This window comes from Salvia hispanica, chromosome 3, assembly GCF_023119035.1.
Source record: "Salvia hispanica cultivar TCC Black 2014 chromosome 3, UniMelb_Shisp_WGS_1.0, whole genome shotgun sequence".
In the NCBI taxonomy this organism is placed as follows: Eukaryota; Viridiplantae; Streptophyta; class Magnoliopsida; order Lamiales; family Lamiaceae; genus Salvia; species Salvia hispanica.
In genome coordinates this window covers 10,932,650-10,951,247 of record NC_062967.1, presented here as the reverse complement: position 1 = coordinate 10,951,247, position 18,598 = coordinate 10,932,650, and the positions used below count along the sequence as shown (strand labels likewise).

The window sequence follows — 18,598 nt, the reverse complement described above, 5'->3', positions numbered from 1 at the left end:
TCTAATTACATTTATCGACTCACCAATCCATTTATGTGTGTTTGATGTACTACTCCTAATTAGCAAAGCAAAGAGTATTAATATGGAGTAACATTTTATTACTATAGTATATTCAATTTGACAAAGTACTCCATAATTTGGAGTTTGGAGATGGGTAAATTGTTAGGGTGGTCAGTGTGTTGGTGCTATGACAATTCAAAGAAGGGTAAAAGCATTGATAAGTCAATCCAAAAGAGCACCTGATCATATCAAATAAATGCATGTATACTCCTCATCATCATAGATTTATAGCTGCCACAAATCTAAAAGATGGGTCATCATTTTCATCAAAAAATTTGATCACATATTCTGACCAGTCAGTTCCCAAAATCTACGTACCTATAATTAAACAGTAGAAAGAACCTATACTCCACAATTATTCTTCAACAATTTTACATCCCTTTTACTGTTGCGATCATCATTCAAACTTGTTTTCTGTGCTCAACAAGAAAGAGCCTTCCCAATAATCATCTTTTACATTTTGAATTTAAGATTTTGGTTTGACACATCAACGAACAGCTGCGATCAATTATGTTTTGTCGTTTTGAGATACAATGTAGATACTACTAGCTAGAGTTTTGTTGTGCAGCTTCATTGGAAATTACTATGGTAAAAGCTAAATGCTTCAATAATGTTATTTTGTTCACCTTTCATAGCCTAGACACTCCTAGTAGAATTATTTTATTTAAGGTTATACTTCATTTCCTTCGTCCAAAAAAAGTGAAGTAAAAGAGATAAGTAGAAAAAGTAGGTAAATTATGAGAGAAATGAGAAAAAGTAAGTAAATTATGAGAGAAACTCTTTTTACATTTTTATTATTTTTTGTAAACATCTCAAAATGACAAAACGAAACTATTTTTCGCGGCGGATGGAATATGTCATTTTGAGTGTTCATATTCTTATACAGTATCATTTGAAACTGATCATACATGATTGTAATTGCATTATAATACTCCAAAATACAGATTTTTACCGTGCTCACACGTGTAATTTGATTTAGTGATGATTATTGAAAATACGAGCTCATCAAATATAAATTTTTAAATAACAATCTAATGTTTCTGCTGAGTGATACAGTAGTATATTGTACACTAAATAAATTTTAATCTAATAACATGTAACCAGATCCATAATCAACCAATGTGCTTGTTAGGTGTCTGTAACACTGACTTTTTTTAAATACATGAATTTTGATTAGCTGGAAAGTTGAGTTATTAATTTATACAATATAATCAATATTCGAGATATATACGTAGTTAAATTAATATAGTTATACAGTGTTGTGCAACAGTAACATCATTGACTAGTCGATCTGATCATTTTAATTAAAATTTGAGACTTGAAAAAAAACTGTTGGACGAATCTTAAAAATCAAGAAAGTGAGTGGGCATGAAATTCATGCAATTAATAAAATGAAAACTTAATCAGCAACGTACAAATCTAGTTTGACTTGTGATATAAATTGATGACTTTGGCACTGTTTCATAATCATCTTCCCTCAATAAAAAGCCTAAAGCCCCCACACCACCAAACCAAGTCAAATTACTCCATAGCTTCTTGATTCCAGCCTATCAACATAGATACTAAATTAGAGAGAGAAAGTTAAAGAGATAGAGATGGGAAGAGCTCCTTGCTGTGATAAGGCAAATGTGAAGAAGGGCCCTTGGTCTCCTGAAGAAGATGCAAAGCTTAAGGAGTTCATGGACAAATATGGCACTGCTGGAAATTGGATTGCTCTTCCTCAAAAAGCTGGTAATTCAACCACATCTCTCTCTCTCTCTCTCATTCATCTCTTAGGTTTTCTGATGTTGTTAGTTATGGGAATTTCAGGTCTGAAAAGATGTGGAAAGAGCTGCAGATTGAGATGGCTTAATTATCTCAGACCTAACATTAAACATGGTGAATTTTCTGATGAAGAAGACAGAATTATTTGCACTCTCTTTGCCAGCATTGGGAGCAGGTACCTCTCTCTCTCTCTTCACAATTTTTTTATCTGTTTTTGGATACTGGAGACTCACATTGTAAACCAAAAACACTACCTATTTATTCATTCTTCTTCTGCAAATTTTTAACGGAAAACATAAGAATAAACAGAAAGAGGCATCAAAAAGGAAAACTCAATAGATTCCTCTATATTTAACATGTGATCATAAATTATGCCAAAATTGATCAATTTTTGTTTCATCAAAAATTGCAGATGGTCGATCATCGCAGCGCAGTTACCAGGGCGAACCGACAACGACATCAAGAACTACTGGAACACGAAGCTGAAGAAGAAACTAATGGGGCTGATTCCATCAAAATATTCATTCCCAAACACCTTCCAAACACAGCCTCACTATCTCTCTAACCTCTACAGAGATTTCAACTCCTTTCATCTCCAAACCGCTAAATCAGCTGAACAAATGCCGTTGCCATCTCTCTACTGCAATAATTCCGACACATTTTCACTAACCACATCTCAGTATCCCTATTTTCCGCAAAATCAAGAGTTGTATAATGGGAAGGAAAGCAGCAACATGCTCATGTTTGGAGGCAACGAAGCGAGCTGCTCTTCATCCGACAGCAAAGACCATGTCAAACAGGAAGAAATCGCCTGCGGTTTTCAAGGGCTTTACGGCGGATTTGATCAGAAATTCATGCTTCATGAAGCCTTTGTTGATGAAAAGCCGGTTAATTTGGGGAGTGATATGGAGCTAGTTAAACAGCTGATTAGCAACGATAACAGCAGCGCTTTGGTGTTCAATCATGATGAGGGGAAGAGAGAGATGGTGTACTACTATAGCTAGAGAGAGAAAATTGGGTGTAAGTACAATCTGAAAGATTTGAAGGGGCATGGTTGAAGCACACCCACTCAAGATTCAGATTTTTATTATTCAATGAAAAAAAGATAAAAAGATAAAAAGAGTTTCAGTTTATGGGGTTTTGTGTGTTGTGATGGAAAATTTATTGGAAAACAAAAAAACAAAAAAACTTCTTTCGTTGACAGTACATAGTAAAATCTTCTTTCCCTTTGTCGTTTCTTTAATTTCAGAACAATCATTATGTTTTTGTGCTCATCAACGAAACAAATCTGCAACTTCATCGACATTGCATTGTTAAAAACAATTAAGCCTTTAATCTCACAATTAATTAAGCCTTCAATTTGTTGTTATCTCACATAAAAAAGTAGATGTAAACTAGCAACAATCAATAGTTTTTATTACTGTACTATTATGGAGTAGTTAAGTTTATTTAATCGGAAAAGTAAACCACCATTGAGATCAAATATCGTGCAAGCTAACTTTGAAATAAATCAACTTCAGTGCTGTCTACTTTTTCTATGCTGGCATAGTTTATATGCGAGAAATTAAATTTGATGAGAATAGAATCACGATTCTAACGTCTATATTTCAACTTATATGATTGGCATAACTTTTCTATAACAAATAATCGTTTTCTAAGGAAGATTAACCCATGCACACATAGTTGTAACTAAGTCGACCTTTTTAGACTGCTAGAAATGGTGACCAGTGACCACACACCCAAATTACTTAATTTATTGCTTGCAAGAAGACTTACAATGTACTACCAATAAAGTAGTTAAAAATATGCATTATTTGCTTGAATTGTTCTAGTATATCTCAATGATGCAGCATAGCCATTCAATATTGAATGGGCAGCTAGTCCGAAAATATGAAAATCGAATCAAATGCTATATATATATCTCAGAAAAGGACAAGAAAAAAAAATCGAAATCTTAGTCTTATATTAGTAAATATTATTGATGGAACTGGCGATATAAAAATAAGGCAGAGGCATATATATAACTAGTGTACGTGCATGTTGTGTTAATCTATTTAATCAACGTATAACCAAATTTTAATCGCATGAAAAATATAGCAATTTGGACAACGTCATTAATTTATATGTTGGGACGCCTTTCACGGCAGCTCCTAATGACCCCATTGATTTGATTGGTTAATGATTGACCAATGTATTAATTAGATAAATTAGAGTTGGTCCCACTTACAGTTGACTATTGCTTAGCTCTATCAGCTTAGGTAAGCCACAAATATTAGTGATGATTTATATTCATAAAATTTTGGGTTTTTTGGAGACAGCAAGCAACTTATGATAACAATAATGGGTCAAACTTCGTTACTACATTTCAATCATATGAGGTGTTATATATATGCTGTAATCTTTTACTCCTACTATTTTTTTGCAAGAAAGTAATTATCTCGTGCACAAAATGTTTGTCGTTTATGTGAGGTGTTAGGATTGTTACTTTTTGGGGTCAAATTATTTTTAAATTATCCAAGAGATTAGACCACTTAAGTAGTAGATTTTGTATATCCATTAAAATGATTGCATACAATGTTATTGCTAGCCAAATAATTAGTGTATTGTTAAACATAGTCGCCTCACATTTAGGTGCCCGGAGAAATTCAAACGTCTGTAATTTTTTCTACATATATGGGTGAATTAACCTAAAAATTCATTTTTATCATGAAAACTAAAAGTATTAAAATCGCTACATATATATTGGACTAATAAATTTATTGTACTCTTAGTAAATTATACACCTGCATTTAAAATATTGGAATTCAAAAGTAGGGTCATGTATAATGTATAGGGCTGACAATTTTTGACACGACACGATAACACGACACGAACCGGCACGAAATTAATGGGTTTGGGTCAGAGCTTATCATGTTCGTGTCCTTATCGGGTCGACCCATTAAGGACACGAAAATTTCGTGTCGTGTTCGTGTCGGGTTCGTGTTATCCGCTAACAATGCGTGTTCGTGTTATCCGTTAACACATAATATTTTAATATTATTATTCTTATTAACACATATATTTTAATATTATTATTCTTATTATTTCATTTTTCAATACTTATTTTCGTGTCATTAATGGGTTCGTGTCGTGTTGACCCGAAACGGTTCGTGTCGTGTTCGTGTCTGAGGGTAGCGAGTCGTGTTCGTGTTCGTGTTTGAGGTTTTCTTAACGGGTCGTGTTCGTGTTTGTTGTTATCGTGTTCGTGTTGTTATCGTGTCGACACGATAATGACCCGACACGCACGATTTGCCACCCCTAATAATGTATGTGATTACTTCTATTTGATAAAAAAAAAAAACAATTATTAGAGTGTACTTTAATTTTGTTAAATTTCCATTTTGTCTTCACGTTGGGATATCTTAATTACCTCCTAGTTATTTCGTTTCATTTATTAACGATAAACATTTTTGTATTTCTTTCAGCAAATATTTCGCATTTTCTAGATTTAAGTCTTCAGTTAAAATCTTACTCTTCCTATGCTAATTTGACTTGCGATCAGATAAGGAAAATTAAGTACAAAATGAAAAGTACTAGTGGTATAATTTTCACTATACATATGTAAATTTTGTTATCTAGCTAGGTGGCATGGATTTAACATGAATTGCGTTTTCTTATAAATTATAGATTAAATTACTAGTGGTGACTAAATTTCAAGGATGACTATCTCGTTAAATTACTCTATATTAATTTCTTCTACAGGGAGTAGTAATTAAGAACAGATTTTTTTTTAAAAAGCATAAATTGAACCATAGATTGGTGGATAGTTCTGCTATAATTAAAGGAGGAGTTGGTAAAAATGTTTTTAAAATTTAGAGCATGTAATACGTAGGCATATGACTATATGAGGAAAGTAGATGACAAACAACAAGAGATTCATTGCACACAAATATGCAGAGAATCCTTATTGGGAAAGCACACCCCAATTAACGAGGTGTAAATTAATATGATCTCAAGATTGTATGTCAGACCCAGCACACATTAAACTATAGATTAATTTGAGTTCGGCTCAATACTGACATGTCTTACATTATCTTTGTTGTATTATTTTTGGATCTGTCAAAGACTACTTCTGTCCAAAATCTAAGAACTTTATAACTTCAACTGATGTAGTAGTACAAATTAACTAATGTGTTTTAATTGGGAATGGTGCATGCGGTATAGTACTAGTAATGGATACTCCTATTAATTTATTATAAGTGAATGCATAATTCTTAAGAACATTCAAGTTTCATGTTGGAAAATGCAATCTAAAGATGGGCGATACTTCCTTTTGATGTGCTGATTATATTCAAAGTAAAGTTTAGATGTTTTTGTATTACAACAAGTTTCTTTAATATTTCGACAAGTTTTTTTGTCTAATACTATCACTGTTGATTCAGGAAATGAAATCCATATGGTAGAAAATCAACCGGTTAAAGAAGGTTGTCACCGACTTGCTAAAGTCACTAGTCTTTGTATAAACTGAGGAAGCATTTTTTCGTTGTTATCTCGTGTAAATTTGGCCCATTTTTGGAAATTGGAGGGATATAGGAGAATGGATTAGTAGTGGTACTTTGCGTTTATAATTGTGAGAAAGTTAGGTATAAATCTCAACTTCTTAATCCCTAACCGGAAGGGGGAGAGAGGGGGGGGGGGGGGGGGGGGGATAAAAATAAAATATCACGAACTTATAACAATTTTAGCAAAGAAAAATAGGGAGAACAAAGCAAGCACACGGTAAAGGCTAATAATTAATAGAGTGGAACTTTAAATGTTATAATGAAGTCTTGTAAAAAAGTGAACCTCCAAAATGATAAATCTTACTAGTATAAAATTATGTTAATATTGATGGAGGCCGATGCTACTATAATGTGAATTGCTTGATTTCCATTTTCTTTATGTCCTGGAATGAATGCCTTTTGCAGGAGGGTACGAATGTCAAAAAACATTATCTTTGGGATCGAAATAAATGTACATAAGTTGTGGTTGAAAGAGATCAAAAGAACATCAACTTTGGTGGAGGCAGAAGCATAAAATTTATGTGGTTCCCTATGTCAGCCTTTGAATCATGGATATCATATAATACTACTAAGAAAGTACAATATCAATATACATAGATTTCATCCGTCCAATTGATTTTCCAGCACATGCTATAATATATTGTATGTTTAATCACATTATAGTAGTAGAGGCTAGTGTGGCCGTATTATTTTACCTACTTTTTCACACAATATTTACTACACACGCCATTTACCATATATCCAAGATGGAATCATAAATAATGTAATGTAACGGATGAGACAATTTAAAAGATAGTGTTGTTATCAGTATAAATCGGAACTGGACCAGCTATATATCAACGGGTCGAACTGGAACTGGAACTGAAACCGCCAACTTTGTGGCCCAGTTATGGTTCTAAAGGCCCTTTTTACAAGAGACTAGAAATTAAAAAACTGGAAACTGAGAAAAATAGCTGCTTTCGTATTGAAACCGGAACCAACAAAACTGATATATATGGTGGAAGTGAAAGATGAGAACATCCAGATCTGGATAAGAAATTATAGGACCTCCATCAAATTAACTACTGATCTAATAGTATAGAGTCTAATCAGGTTCTGTGCACAGCATATACACGAAGCTAGTTCTGGATTTTTCTAGTGCATCAACACAAAGCCTCAATTCAAATACAGGAGTATATATGTACATCCAAATGCAAGCCTAATGGTGAGTAATATTGTATCTTTGTGGATATTTTAGATATTTTAATGTAGCATCTAGAAAATTAAAATAAATCCCTAAGAGACTCAGATTTCAGGATTTCTGCATTTAGCGTAAAGTCAAAACGTAAAAAATTAAGAATTTCTCCCCTCAAGTCCAAATGTACATTAGTTAAATGCATATTGTATATCTTCAATGGATAGTCAGAAGCAAAGTAGTTATTACTATTACATTAAAACAACTCTGTCTCCAACTTCTATGGTAATACTAGTATTTTTGCCGATTAAGAGAGTTTGAACCAAAAATCAGTACCTAAAGCTCATTTTCCTTTATTTAGCAGCACCTCCCAGAGAGAGGACAAATTGTTAATATATTCAAACCACAAATGTGTTTTGAAAAGCACTACATTCACCAACAGTTAAACAATAGTAACTATACATAACAATGATAAAACTTATATAAGTTGAGATACAAATTAAGTTCTTAAATCAAGAGAGTAGGTTAATGAAGGATTTTACATGAAGATCATATATATAAGAAGCATCAATACAAGTTAGCCACTAAAATAAAGTTAAAACATATATCTGCAAATCTGAAGTATTGAATAGAATATTTTTCGAATGCTAATTTAGAACTTTCAAATCCCCTGTGTGCTTCATATGCATACAAACCAGACAAAACACAATGCCTATATGTCTTGTAATCATACAAAAAAACAGAAATATCTCATACTACAAAGAAAACCTCTTCTATATTGGGACCTTTTCACTTCAAAAAGTTGAACAGGTCAATGCTCTATATTGGAGTATGAGCTAGCACTTATAACATAACTGACCTACCAAAGATGATATATTAGTGATCTGCACATAATATGAGACAGAGAGTGAAATTATAGTGCTTCAAGGTCACAACTCTTAACCACTATAATTAAGAACACATTCTATGCGTGAAATCACACTTTCTTCTCATCTTAAAGCTGGTGTAACATGGGTATATATCCTACCAAATGTTACTTGCCAGAGTATATGAATGAAGTGTCAAGTATGATCCAAAGCGGTGTTTACTTTTGGTGATAGCTTAGATAGATAAAAGTAACATAGGCAAATCAACTACATACTCTGATAGTCGATAGATTGAACAGTATTGAGCTTGTTCGATATATGATAGTAATTTTTATATACTCAAAATCACATGTATCCTCAATCACTCAATGCACACGCCCCCCTTAACGGTAAGGCTTGTCAAGGGATTAGCCAGATAAGGACTGTAAAGTTCCATGTAATATGTGGCAGGCATGAGAGCCATCAGAGGGATCAATGGGATTTCTCTGAGCCATCAAGGAATGGTCAATTAACAGATTGAAATCCATTGAAGAAACACAAAGAAAACCAGCAGAAGCTTTAGAAGTCCCAATGCAGGTTAAAATAATTACAACTACGGTATAATTTCTACCATCTCCCATTATCAGTTAAGAGTTTTGAAAATTTTAACCCATTACTATATGGGTGGTCTAAGTTATTCAATTTGATTTCTTCTAATGGATAACTATACTTGATTGATACTCCATATATAAGAAACATAGTAAGACACTTCAGTAACAAACTAGCAATATTCAAACATTGATTAAAAAATAGAAATTCAACTTATAGATTTTCTCTGTCATTTATTTCTTCCCTCTCTTTCTTGAAATGCTTGAAGCCTGTACTTCAAAATGTTAGCATAGTATATAGACCTCTCCAAGAGACACAAGGAACTCGAATCATTTTCCAACTAAAAAACATTACTTAATTTATTGAAGTGTTGGCATATACAAATGTACAAACATAACAAAATAGTAGTAGTAATAAGCTTAATATTATGAAAAATAAATGAAAAAACAACTAAATTAAATATTAAATGTAGTAAACAAAGTTAGCTACTATACGAGGAAAAGAGAGATTAAAAGAGTACGAGTGTTTAAATTATTTCTATTAGAGTGAACTGCAAAAATAGTTTCCGGATGCGATTATTTCGCCAATGAACCCTAAACTTTAAAAATATCCTCAGACAATCCAGGACTAAGCGTTTATCTCGAAAATGGTCATTTTTCACTGTTTCGTGACGAAAATACCCTTTTGAGGGATTTTGGGGGATTTAGGCAATTTGGTCTTTTTACATTTTAAATCTGATATTATTTCAGTTATGTACTAAATCGATATTATTTCAAAATTATCATTCTTCTTCCATTTTGGCGTCCTTCACTTTGTTTCTTTATTTCAATATTAGATTTAATTTTATAAAATTAAATTTTAAAGTTCGATTGTTAAATATCAATAATTTTTTTTAATTATTAAAATTACTATTAAATAACAAATTAATAGATTTAATCCATATTTGATAGTGTCTAATATTTAATCAATAAGGTACGACGCCGCCTTAGTTTTGAAATCAATATTTAATACTCCCTCCGTCCACCATTAAGAGTCACACTTTTCCATTTCGGTCCGTCCCCAATTAAGAGTCACACTTCAATTTTACCATAAATAGTAAGTAGGTCCCACATTCCACTAACTCAATTCACTCACATTTTATTATAAAACCAATATAAAAAATGGGTCTCACATTCCACTAACTTTTTCAACCAACTTTTCTTTACATTTCTTTAAACCCGTGTCCGGTCAAAGAGTGACTCCTAATAGGGGACGGAGGGAGTAGTTTTTAATCATAAATAGATCATATAACACGATTTAGTCAACTTCATAATATTTTTAGTCAAATTCTCCTATACATTAGATGCATATTTATTTCGGAATAAATCGTGTTATATGATCTATTTATGATTAAAACCACTCCCTCCGTCCCGGATAATTCGGGTCACTTTGACCGGGCACGAGTTTTAAGAATTGTAATGAAAAGTGGGTTGAAAAAGTTAGTGAAATGTGGGTCATACCTTTATATATTAGTTTTATTATAAAATGTGAGTATGAATGAGTTAGTGGAATATGGGGTCCACTACCAAAAATGGTAAAAGTGAAGTGGGACAAATTATGTGGGACGGGCCGAAATGAAAAACTGAGACGAATTATCCGGGACGGAGGGAGTATTAAATATTGATTAAATCTAAGGTGTCGTCGTACCTTATTGATTAAATATTAGACACTATCAAATATTGATTAAAACTATTAATTTGTTATTTAATAGTAATTTTAATGATTAAAAAATTTTATTGATATTTAAAAATCGAAATTTAAACTTTTATTTTATAAAATTAAATCTAATATTGAAATAAAGAAACAAAGTGAAGGATGCCAAAAGGGAAGAAAAATGATAATTTTGAAATAATATCAGATTTAGTACATAACTGAAATAATATCAGATTTAAAATGTAAAAAGACCAAATTGCCCAAACCCTCTAAAACCTCCTAAAAGGGTATTTTCGTCACGAAACAGTGAAAAGTGACCATTTTCGAGATAAACGCTTAGTTCAAGGTTATCTGGGGATATTTTTAAAGTCCAGAGTTCATTAGCGAGATAAACGCATAGTCCATAGACTATTTTTGTAGTTCACTCTTTCTACTGTGATACAACATGTGACATGCCTCGATCCATGAAAATCTCAGTATCTTTGAAGTAGTGATATATAGTAGTAATAAAATAGAGTTATCATATACTCCTATATCAGAAAGTCATGATTCTCTAATTTTGGAGATAAATTTTTTTGCATTCATATAAACAGTCCGAATATATCTTTTGGCTGCGATAAAAAATTAAGAATGAGTCAAAGAATTAGTTAGTTGAAAGAGCAAGATGCCAATTTACTTGGTGTTATATGGAAAAAGGATTCGTACCTTTGATTCTCCTCTAACAATTGTCCAGAAATGTCCTAATTCCAAACAAAATGTAGATCTAGGGCACAGTTTTTCATATCGATCCATGGGCTTTATCCAAAGGTAAATATTCAAAATTAGGCCATCCTAAATCCTAATCCTATACATGAAATATTTGAATTCAAGCAGATCTATACATGACAGAGAGAGAGAGAGAGACGTGCCTTCAGTGTGTATTCAGTTATGCCTGTGTGAGAGAGAGACATGTCACATATGAGATATGAGTAATACTTTCCCCAAAATGACCTTCACCTGCATATGCATCTGCACCTCCTCATTGATGAAGCAAAACAAAAGAAAAAGATGAAAGTTTTATTAGCAAAGAGGGCGAGAAGGTGCAGGTGCAAATGCAGGAAGAGGCTAACATCTTGGCACATTCTGTTTCACAGAGAAATCAAGAGAGAGAGTCATGAGAGGCACTTTTGCAGTTGGAAATTTGGAATCGCATGCAGTATAAGTGTATATATAAATAATTTACTCCAAACTTGGTATGACATCAGCAACAAAGCATGTGGTTTATTTCCCCTCCTGCTATACTTACTTGTCACCTAATTAATTAAATTGGTGAAATAACACTGCCATAAGTCTTCTACAAAATTAAATTAGCTCGCTTGACCATTTCTATTTTTCATCTATATATAAATATAACATAATACTATCACAGATCATGTATGCATGTTTTACAATTTGGTTCTAGCTTGAAAGTCGTATGAGAGTCCATAACTCAATGTTCGCCTCAAAATTGAAGAGATACATGTGTGAAGTACATGCTCATGTCAGCCTCCAAGACTATCTTATCTAAGAACGTTGGACAAGCAATTTTAGATTTGTCTTTGAATTTTTAAGAATATGAAATTTTTGGATTGACACTTGCATTAGTCATCGCAATTTTAAAATGTGAGATAGGAGGACTTCTCGAAGTTGCGAAAATCTCTTCTTTTATGAAGGGGTACATCTTTTAGTAGTGAATATTGTTAAAGCAAGTAATTTTGATCCTATTCTAGAAAGACATTTAAATGCCTAGGAATGTGATGCTTCATTATTTCCCTTTTTACAAAATTAAATTGATCCGTGATAATCTATACTCTCAGCAAAAGACTGATCGGTCTGCAATAAATACTTAACAATTAATTAGAAAACTTTGAGACGCTTGCGTTGGAAAATTTTAAAAAATAACAATAATTTATGATGCAAAAGAAAGCATCCATAAATTAAGGAAAAAATAATTTAATTTTTTATTTTTTAAGACACTTCCATTTGCGTCTTCTAATTTTGGTTGGGACACCAACAATAAGGACATTTTTTGAATCGTTTGGTATATTTAAAAACATAATTAACATCCTTAATTATATTTAAAATGTCCTTAATGATTTTTTTAATTGTAGTGATATATATAGGTTGCAATATTTATTTGCTACAGTTATTCTCCTCCTTAAGTTGATTCTAGAATGATCTTTGAGTTTTTATAGATCTTCTTAAAGTTGACTTTTGTGAAAATGAGTTAAATGTCAACTATTTATAAAATGTCAACTATGTATTGTAGACGTGTGTATCTATTTATATAACAATTAATAACAAGAATGGAGTAGTATTATTTTTTAATAATCATCAAAATAAATTTTATAAAAATATATACATGATCTAAAGCGTTTTCTATCAAGACAAATTAAAAGAGAATTCTTTCTTAGAAATGTAGACAAACATACCCTTGTCGCTATTATGTAACTTTTCTTGAAAGAAATATTCGCTCATCAGTATATTATAAAGTATAAAATCTTGCAAGATATCAAAGAATCCAATAATATCACAATCGTTTTCTTTTGTGGTGTTAACGAATTTTAGTCGTACGTACTCGGGTTTTTCCATAAATTGAAAAGTGGAAGCAAAATTTGAGAACTTTGATTTTGAAACTGATTTTCTTATAAATCAATTTTCACCCAAATAAATATTTCTAGTACATAATACTGTTGGAATATCATACCTGAGTCCCTGACACGATGCAATTTTCTTGCTTTCCTAATTTTTTGTTGCCAAATCAGCGGTTATTAGCGTATTACAGTTCAGTAAAATTTGGAATCAAAACCATTACTCCATGTTGGTTCGGGTAAAACTCATGAGTGATACTTATTGTTCCAAAATTATAGAGTAACTAATATTCTAGTGTTGGATCGAATGGACGGTTTTGGTTTAACCATGCATCTCCACATATATTAATCCCCACTCTAGTAGCTGCATTATTTAGTGTGGATATAACTTAGATTGGTAGTACTTAAATCATAACAAAATGATCTAGTACGCTAATATTGATGATATGCTTTTATCTTGATAATATGATGGGTAGTGATAGTATCATAGTAGTGGAGTAATGTTTGATGATGACAAAGTACACGTGGTCCACCATATAGTACAATTTGTCCACGTGATGCCGAAGCCTGCGTCACGTGGGCTTGCCATTCACAACTAATGCGGAGCTGCCACGTGGGGAACTGCATCACTCTGGCTTTAGCATTTTTACTCCTCATCACACATAGTTCACTTTCCCGAGCCCCACATCGACCTCCTTGCAATTTACAATAGAGTTTACTACTACTTTACTCGTACTCCCGCCATCCCATTTAAATATACTTAGTTAGGATTAACACCAATTTTAATGCGTAATTGATAAAATAAAATAGAAAAATATAAAACAGTTGGAATTATGTACTTGATGATGTGATTCATAAATAATAAAATAAAAGAGAACAAGAAAAAAGTTACTCCTCATAAATAGATATACACTCACGGCCTGTTCGGTTGCCCCTACTACACCCCAATTTAATTTCACTCGGCGAGTAATCTGCCGTTCGGTTGCTACGATATCTTTGTCGCTCAGCCCGTCTTGATATCATTTCTTTCACACAAATCTCGCGACAATTCATCTCGGCCTTAGCTACCCCTCATATTAAATTCGTCCCATTGCCCTTCTCTGCTACCTTTGTCGTGCCCCGCTACCTAATTTCCGAAACTGGTTCTTCTTCTTGTCTCTTCCTCCCAGATCTGCGACACCTTTGCCCTTGGCCTCGACCCACAGTCGTGTCATCTTCTTCATCATCGCTGATTTTGCTGTGATATTTTTTATTTTGGGTGATTAATGGGGATGTGTGATGTCTTGCTATTTCTGCATAATTTTATTAGATAATGAATTAATTTAATTTAATTTATAATTTTTATAGTAATAAATAAACTTAAATTTATGTTAATTTTTTTATTAATCTTATTGCCCAAATATTTTACTAAAATTATCATGGAAATAATATTGTAAACCAAACAAGAACATACTATCCAAGTGATGTATTAAGATGACAATCCTCTTTATTGTAACACCATACCACCATTTTAGGTCATTGGATCTGAAAATCGTGTGCTTGTCATGCTGCCACGTGTAAAAACACGGATGGGTAAAATAGAAAATTTCTAATTTTACGTTACCAGATTGCAGTGTTGTTCATTGAATATTGCAGTCTTACCACAACAATATTGCAGTTTACCACGACTGCAATATCTAATACAGTAGATTGCAAACCCGTGTTTTTTCACGAAACTTAATCCTAGGCATCCATAGATGAGATCTAACGGACTATATTGGTTGGTATGGTGTTATCCTATCTATGGTGGCACCATAGTGCACCCCTACTATCTAATATTAATTAGTCCTAGATAAGGCCCATCTTACTTTGTATCTCATTACTATTTAATCTATTGAACTGAACACTGTCTAATTCTATGTGACGGACGAAAAATGAAATATGGCATATTTCTATAGGATGAGCGAATAAAAATGAAAAAGAATATGATTATTTTTCGTGGGTATAGAGTAATATCTATGGACATCATTATTCATAAATCTCTACTTCACAACATGCAAAGTTAAGACGATTTTGATCATCAAATATAAGCTTGGGTGTTTTTCAACACGATGGCATTGGTCTGAAGTCAAAATTTAGAGGTTAAATTAAAATTTAATTCAGAGATTTAACTGTGTGTGATAAGCTTTTATTTTTTATTTTAATTATTTAAGAAAAAAAAGTTATAGCTCTTCATTTATTCCATTATTTTGATGATATCAATTCTTGATCTATTAATTTGATGATATGAATTCTTGATCTATTAATTTATAGAAAACGCCTTGTCATTTTCATCGTTTTATTGTCAAACTCATGTTGAGTCATTCATCCCGTAAAATGCCTTGCAGGGAGAGAAAGATAAGATCAACACTAAGTCGATGTGGGACAAGATTTATAGTTTTAATAGGTTGTCGGTCCAAGTTTCAATATCATTCTAAAAATAGTATATATTGGCAAAATAGGAAAAAAAATCAAGAGATCGGTCGTTGAATTATTTATTAAATCAAATATAGAATATGATTGTGTGAGAATTGAGAAAGGACTACACAACTCGATCATAGTAATACTAATTAAATAGCATGGGCTGGGCTGGAAACTAATCTAAGAGCATCTCCAACGGCGGACGTTGCGGGTGTCCGACCGGACGTCCGCCACTATGAACGAAATGGTAGGACACGCTCGTCCCATTTGCCCGTCGGATGGGCTCGGACATCCGCCCGACGTCCGACTGGACGTCCGCCACTGTGGTGTGGGTCGGACGTCCGATTAAATTTGATTTAAAAAAAAAACTCTATAAATACGGCTCGTTGAACTTCATTTCATTCACACCACTTGTGTTGACAAGTTTCTCTCTCTAAAAACTCTATTTTCAAGTATATCTAGAATGGCTAGTAGTCGTGCGGGTGGTAGTGGCGGGGGCGCTAGTGACAGTGATAGTGATAGTGATAATGAATTGGATCTCACTGTGGAAGGGGCGATTGATCGATTGCTACGGCAGAGGCAGCAGCAGGCAGCGGTACCTCGGCCGATCCATCGCCGATGTCATGTATCCGGGACCACATTGTTGCACATCTTCGGTTGTATCAGGACTACTTCGCTCCACAACCGCGTTTTGGGGATGTCTTATTCTGGCGACTTTTTAGGATGCATCGTCCGCTGTTTATGCATATCGCTGGCAAACCCGGACACACGCCCTTACAGAAATGCACTGCCGCAATCAGGCAAATGGTACGGAGGCCCGACCGACATGTTCGACGAGTACCTCCACATTGGTGAGTCGTCAGTTGTCGAGGGTCTGCAGAATTTTTGCGCGGGCGTTAGAGCGATATTCGGGGATCGCTATCTTTGGAGTCCGAGCCCCGCAGACTGCCAGCTGCTGATAAATATGCACGGGTCGTGCACGGATTCCCTGGGATGTTGGGCAGCATAGATTGTATGCATTGGAAGTGGAAGAACTGCCCCGCCGCCTGGAAAGGGATCCACACTTCCTGCTTCAAAGCCAAGCATCCTACGATGATCCTTGAAGCTGTAGCTGACTACCGGCTGTGGATATGGCATGCTTATTTTGGAGTCGCCGGGTCGAACAACGACCTCAACGTCCTCCAGTCGTCGCCCCTGTTCAACGATCGGTGCAATGGCGTTGTCCCGCCATCGGTTTCGTCGCCAACGGCAACCAACACAATATGGGATACTATTTGGCGGATGGGATATACCCAACTAGCCTGTCTTTGTGAAGACGATCAAGCATGCGATCGGACCAAAGAAGTCCTACTTTGCGAGCCGTCAGGAGGCAGCGCGCAAGGATGTTGAACGGGCATTTGGTGTGCTCCAGAGTCGATGGGCGATGGTGAAGGGTCCTTCACGGATGTGGTATATTCCCAACATCGGCGACATCATGTACGCATGTATCATTTTGCACAACATGATTGTCGAAAGTGAAGGTAACGAACTGACTCAGTGGACCAACGAAGATGATACGGGTGCCGGTCCAAGCCACGGCGTGGCCAGCGCGAATGTGAACATGGGGGTACCTCATGGAGAGGTTGAGCGGTTGCGCGCATTTGCCGACATGCGGCAAAGAGATGCCCATATTCGACTTCAGAAGGATATCATCGAAGAGGTTTGGACGCGGAGGGGTGGACGTTGATGTGGTTGCTTTTTTTATTGACTATATAACTTTTTTTTTCCGAATAATGTATGTTTTTTTAATGAAATATTCGCATTTTCCCGTTCGTATTCGTGTCGAAATTTTAATTCGTAAATTGAATAATTGTGAATTTAATTTTATTGCGGGAAGTCTTAGTGCAGGGAAAGTCCTAGTGATGTGACAGTAAAATAGGAAGTCCTAGTGATGACATGGCATGAAGTTTTTGTGGAAGTCCTAGTGGAAGTCTTTAGTGGGAGGGGCACCACCGGAGATGCTCTAACAAGTCCATCAATATTTTATGTCATAATTAAACCAACCCATTAAATAACCAGGCCCAAAATGAAGGTTATTGTTTTAAATACAAATTTAATCTTTTCTTTTTGAAGGGATACAAATTAAACTACTTGTGATAAAGTATTTCCATACGAACTTCTTCTTTATTGTATCAATTCTTTTATATTAACAGTGAGTTACGAATAAGATGTGAGTTGAATGAGCTCAGGGAAATAATGATAATGAGAAATCAATTAAATAAGTATTTGTTCAAATTTTGCAAACAATAAAATAAGAAAATTGTGGTATGATTTTTTTAAAGTTGGCCAACTTTATGAGCACATACCCATAAGTCCATAACAACAATTTTTGGATGGCATTTCAAATACTGGCAAACAATTCTGGCTTGATTCGAATAATGGACTAGCCAGATTGAGCCCATAATTTATAAATCTCGGATGGGCTGAGGCCCATATATGATTAAAATTTGTATCATAGTCAACATCATATCATTCTATGGAAACAAACAATTCAACACACAACACATGCTATTTCCATCACAAAATTTCCTTGTTTTTCAATATAGTAAGTTTCTTTTTATAATGAGGAGGCGGTTCCTATTTTCCTTAAATATATTTTTCTTTTATTAATCACTTTCCTAATTTATTATGTAAGTAAAATTTCACATGTCCATGGCAACTCACACGCTCACTTTACCCTTTTCATCTCTTCTATATAAACCCTCTCTCGCTTTTACACTTTTCTCACAATCATTCACACACTAGCAATCACCAAACTAATTTGATCTCAATTTAAAAAAAAAGGAAGCAATCAGTAAATCATTAATCTTCCACCAGTTTATCACA

At 34.1% G+C, this 18,598-nt stretch overlaps 1 protein-coding gene across 1 annotated transcript; it reads left to right on the top strand.

The window, feature by feature from the left end:
- The first annotated feature begins 1,548 nt into the window (after positions 1-1,548).
- Positions 1,549-3,030, top strand: LOC125216056 (transcription factor RAX2-like). Its single transcript, XM_048117666.1, has 3 exons — positions 1,549-1,791; positions 1,870-1,999; positions 2,237-3,030. Exons 1-3 carry the CDS (start codon positions 1,656-1,658, stop codon positions 2,826-2,828), a joined length of 858 nt encoding a protein of 285 aa, XP_047973623.1. The 5' UTR covers positions 1,549-1,655; the 3' UTR covers positions 2,829-3,030.
- Positions 3,031-18,598: the final 15,568 nt, after the last annotated feature.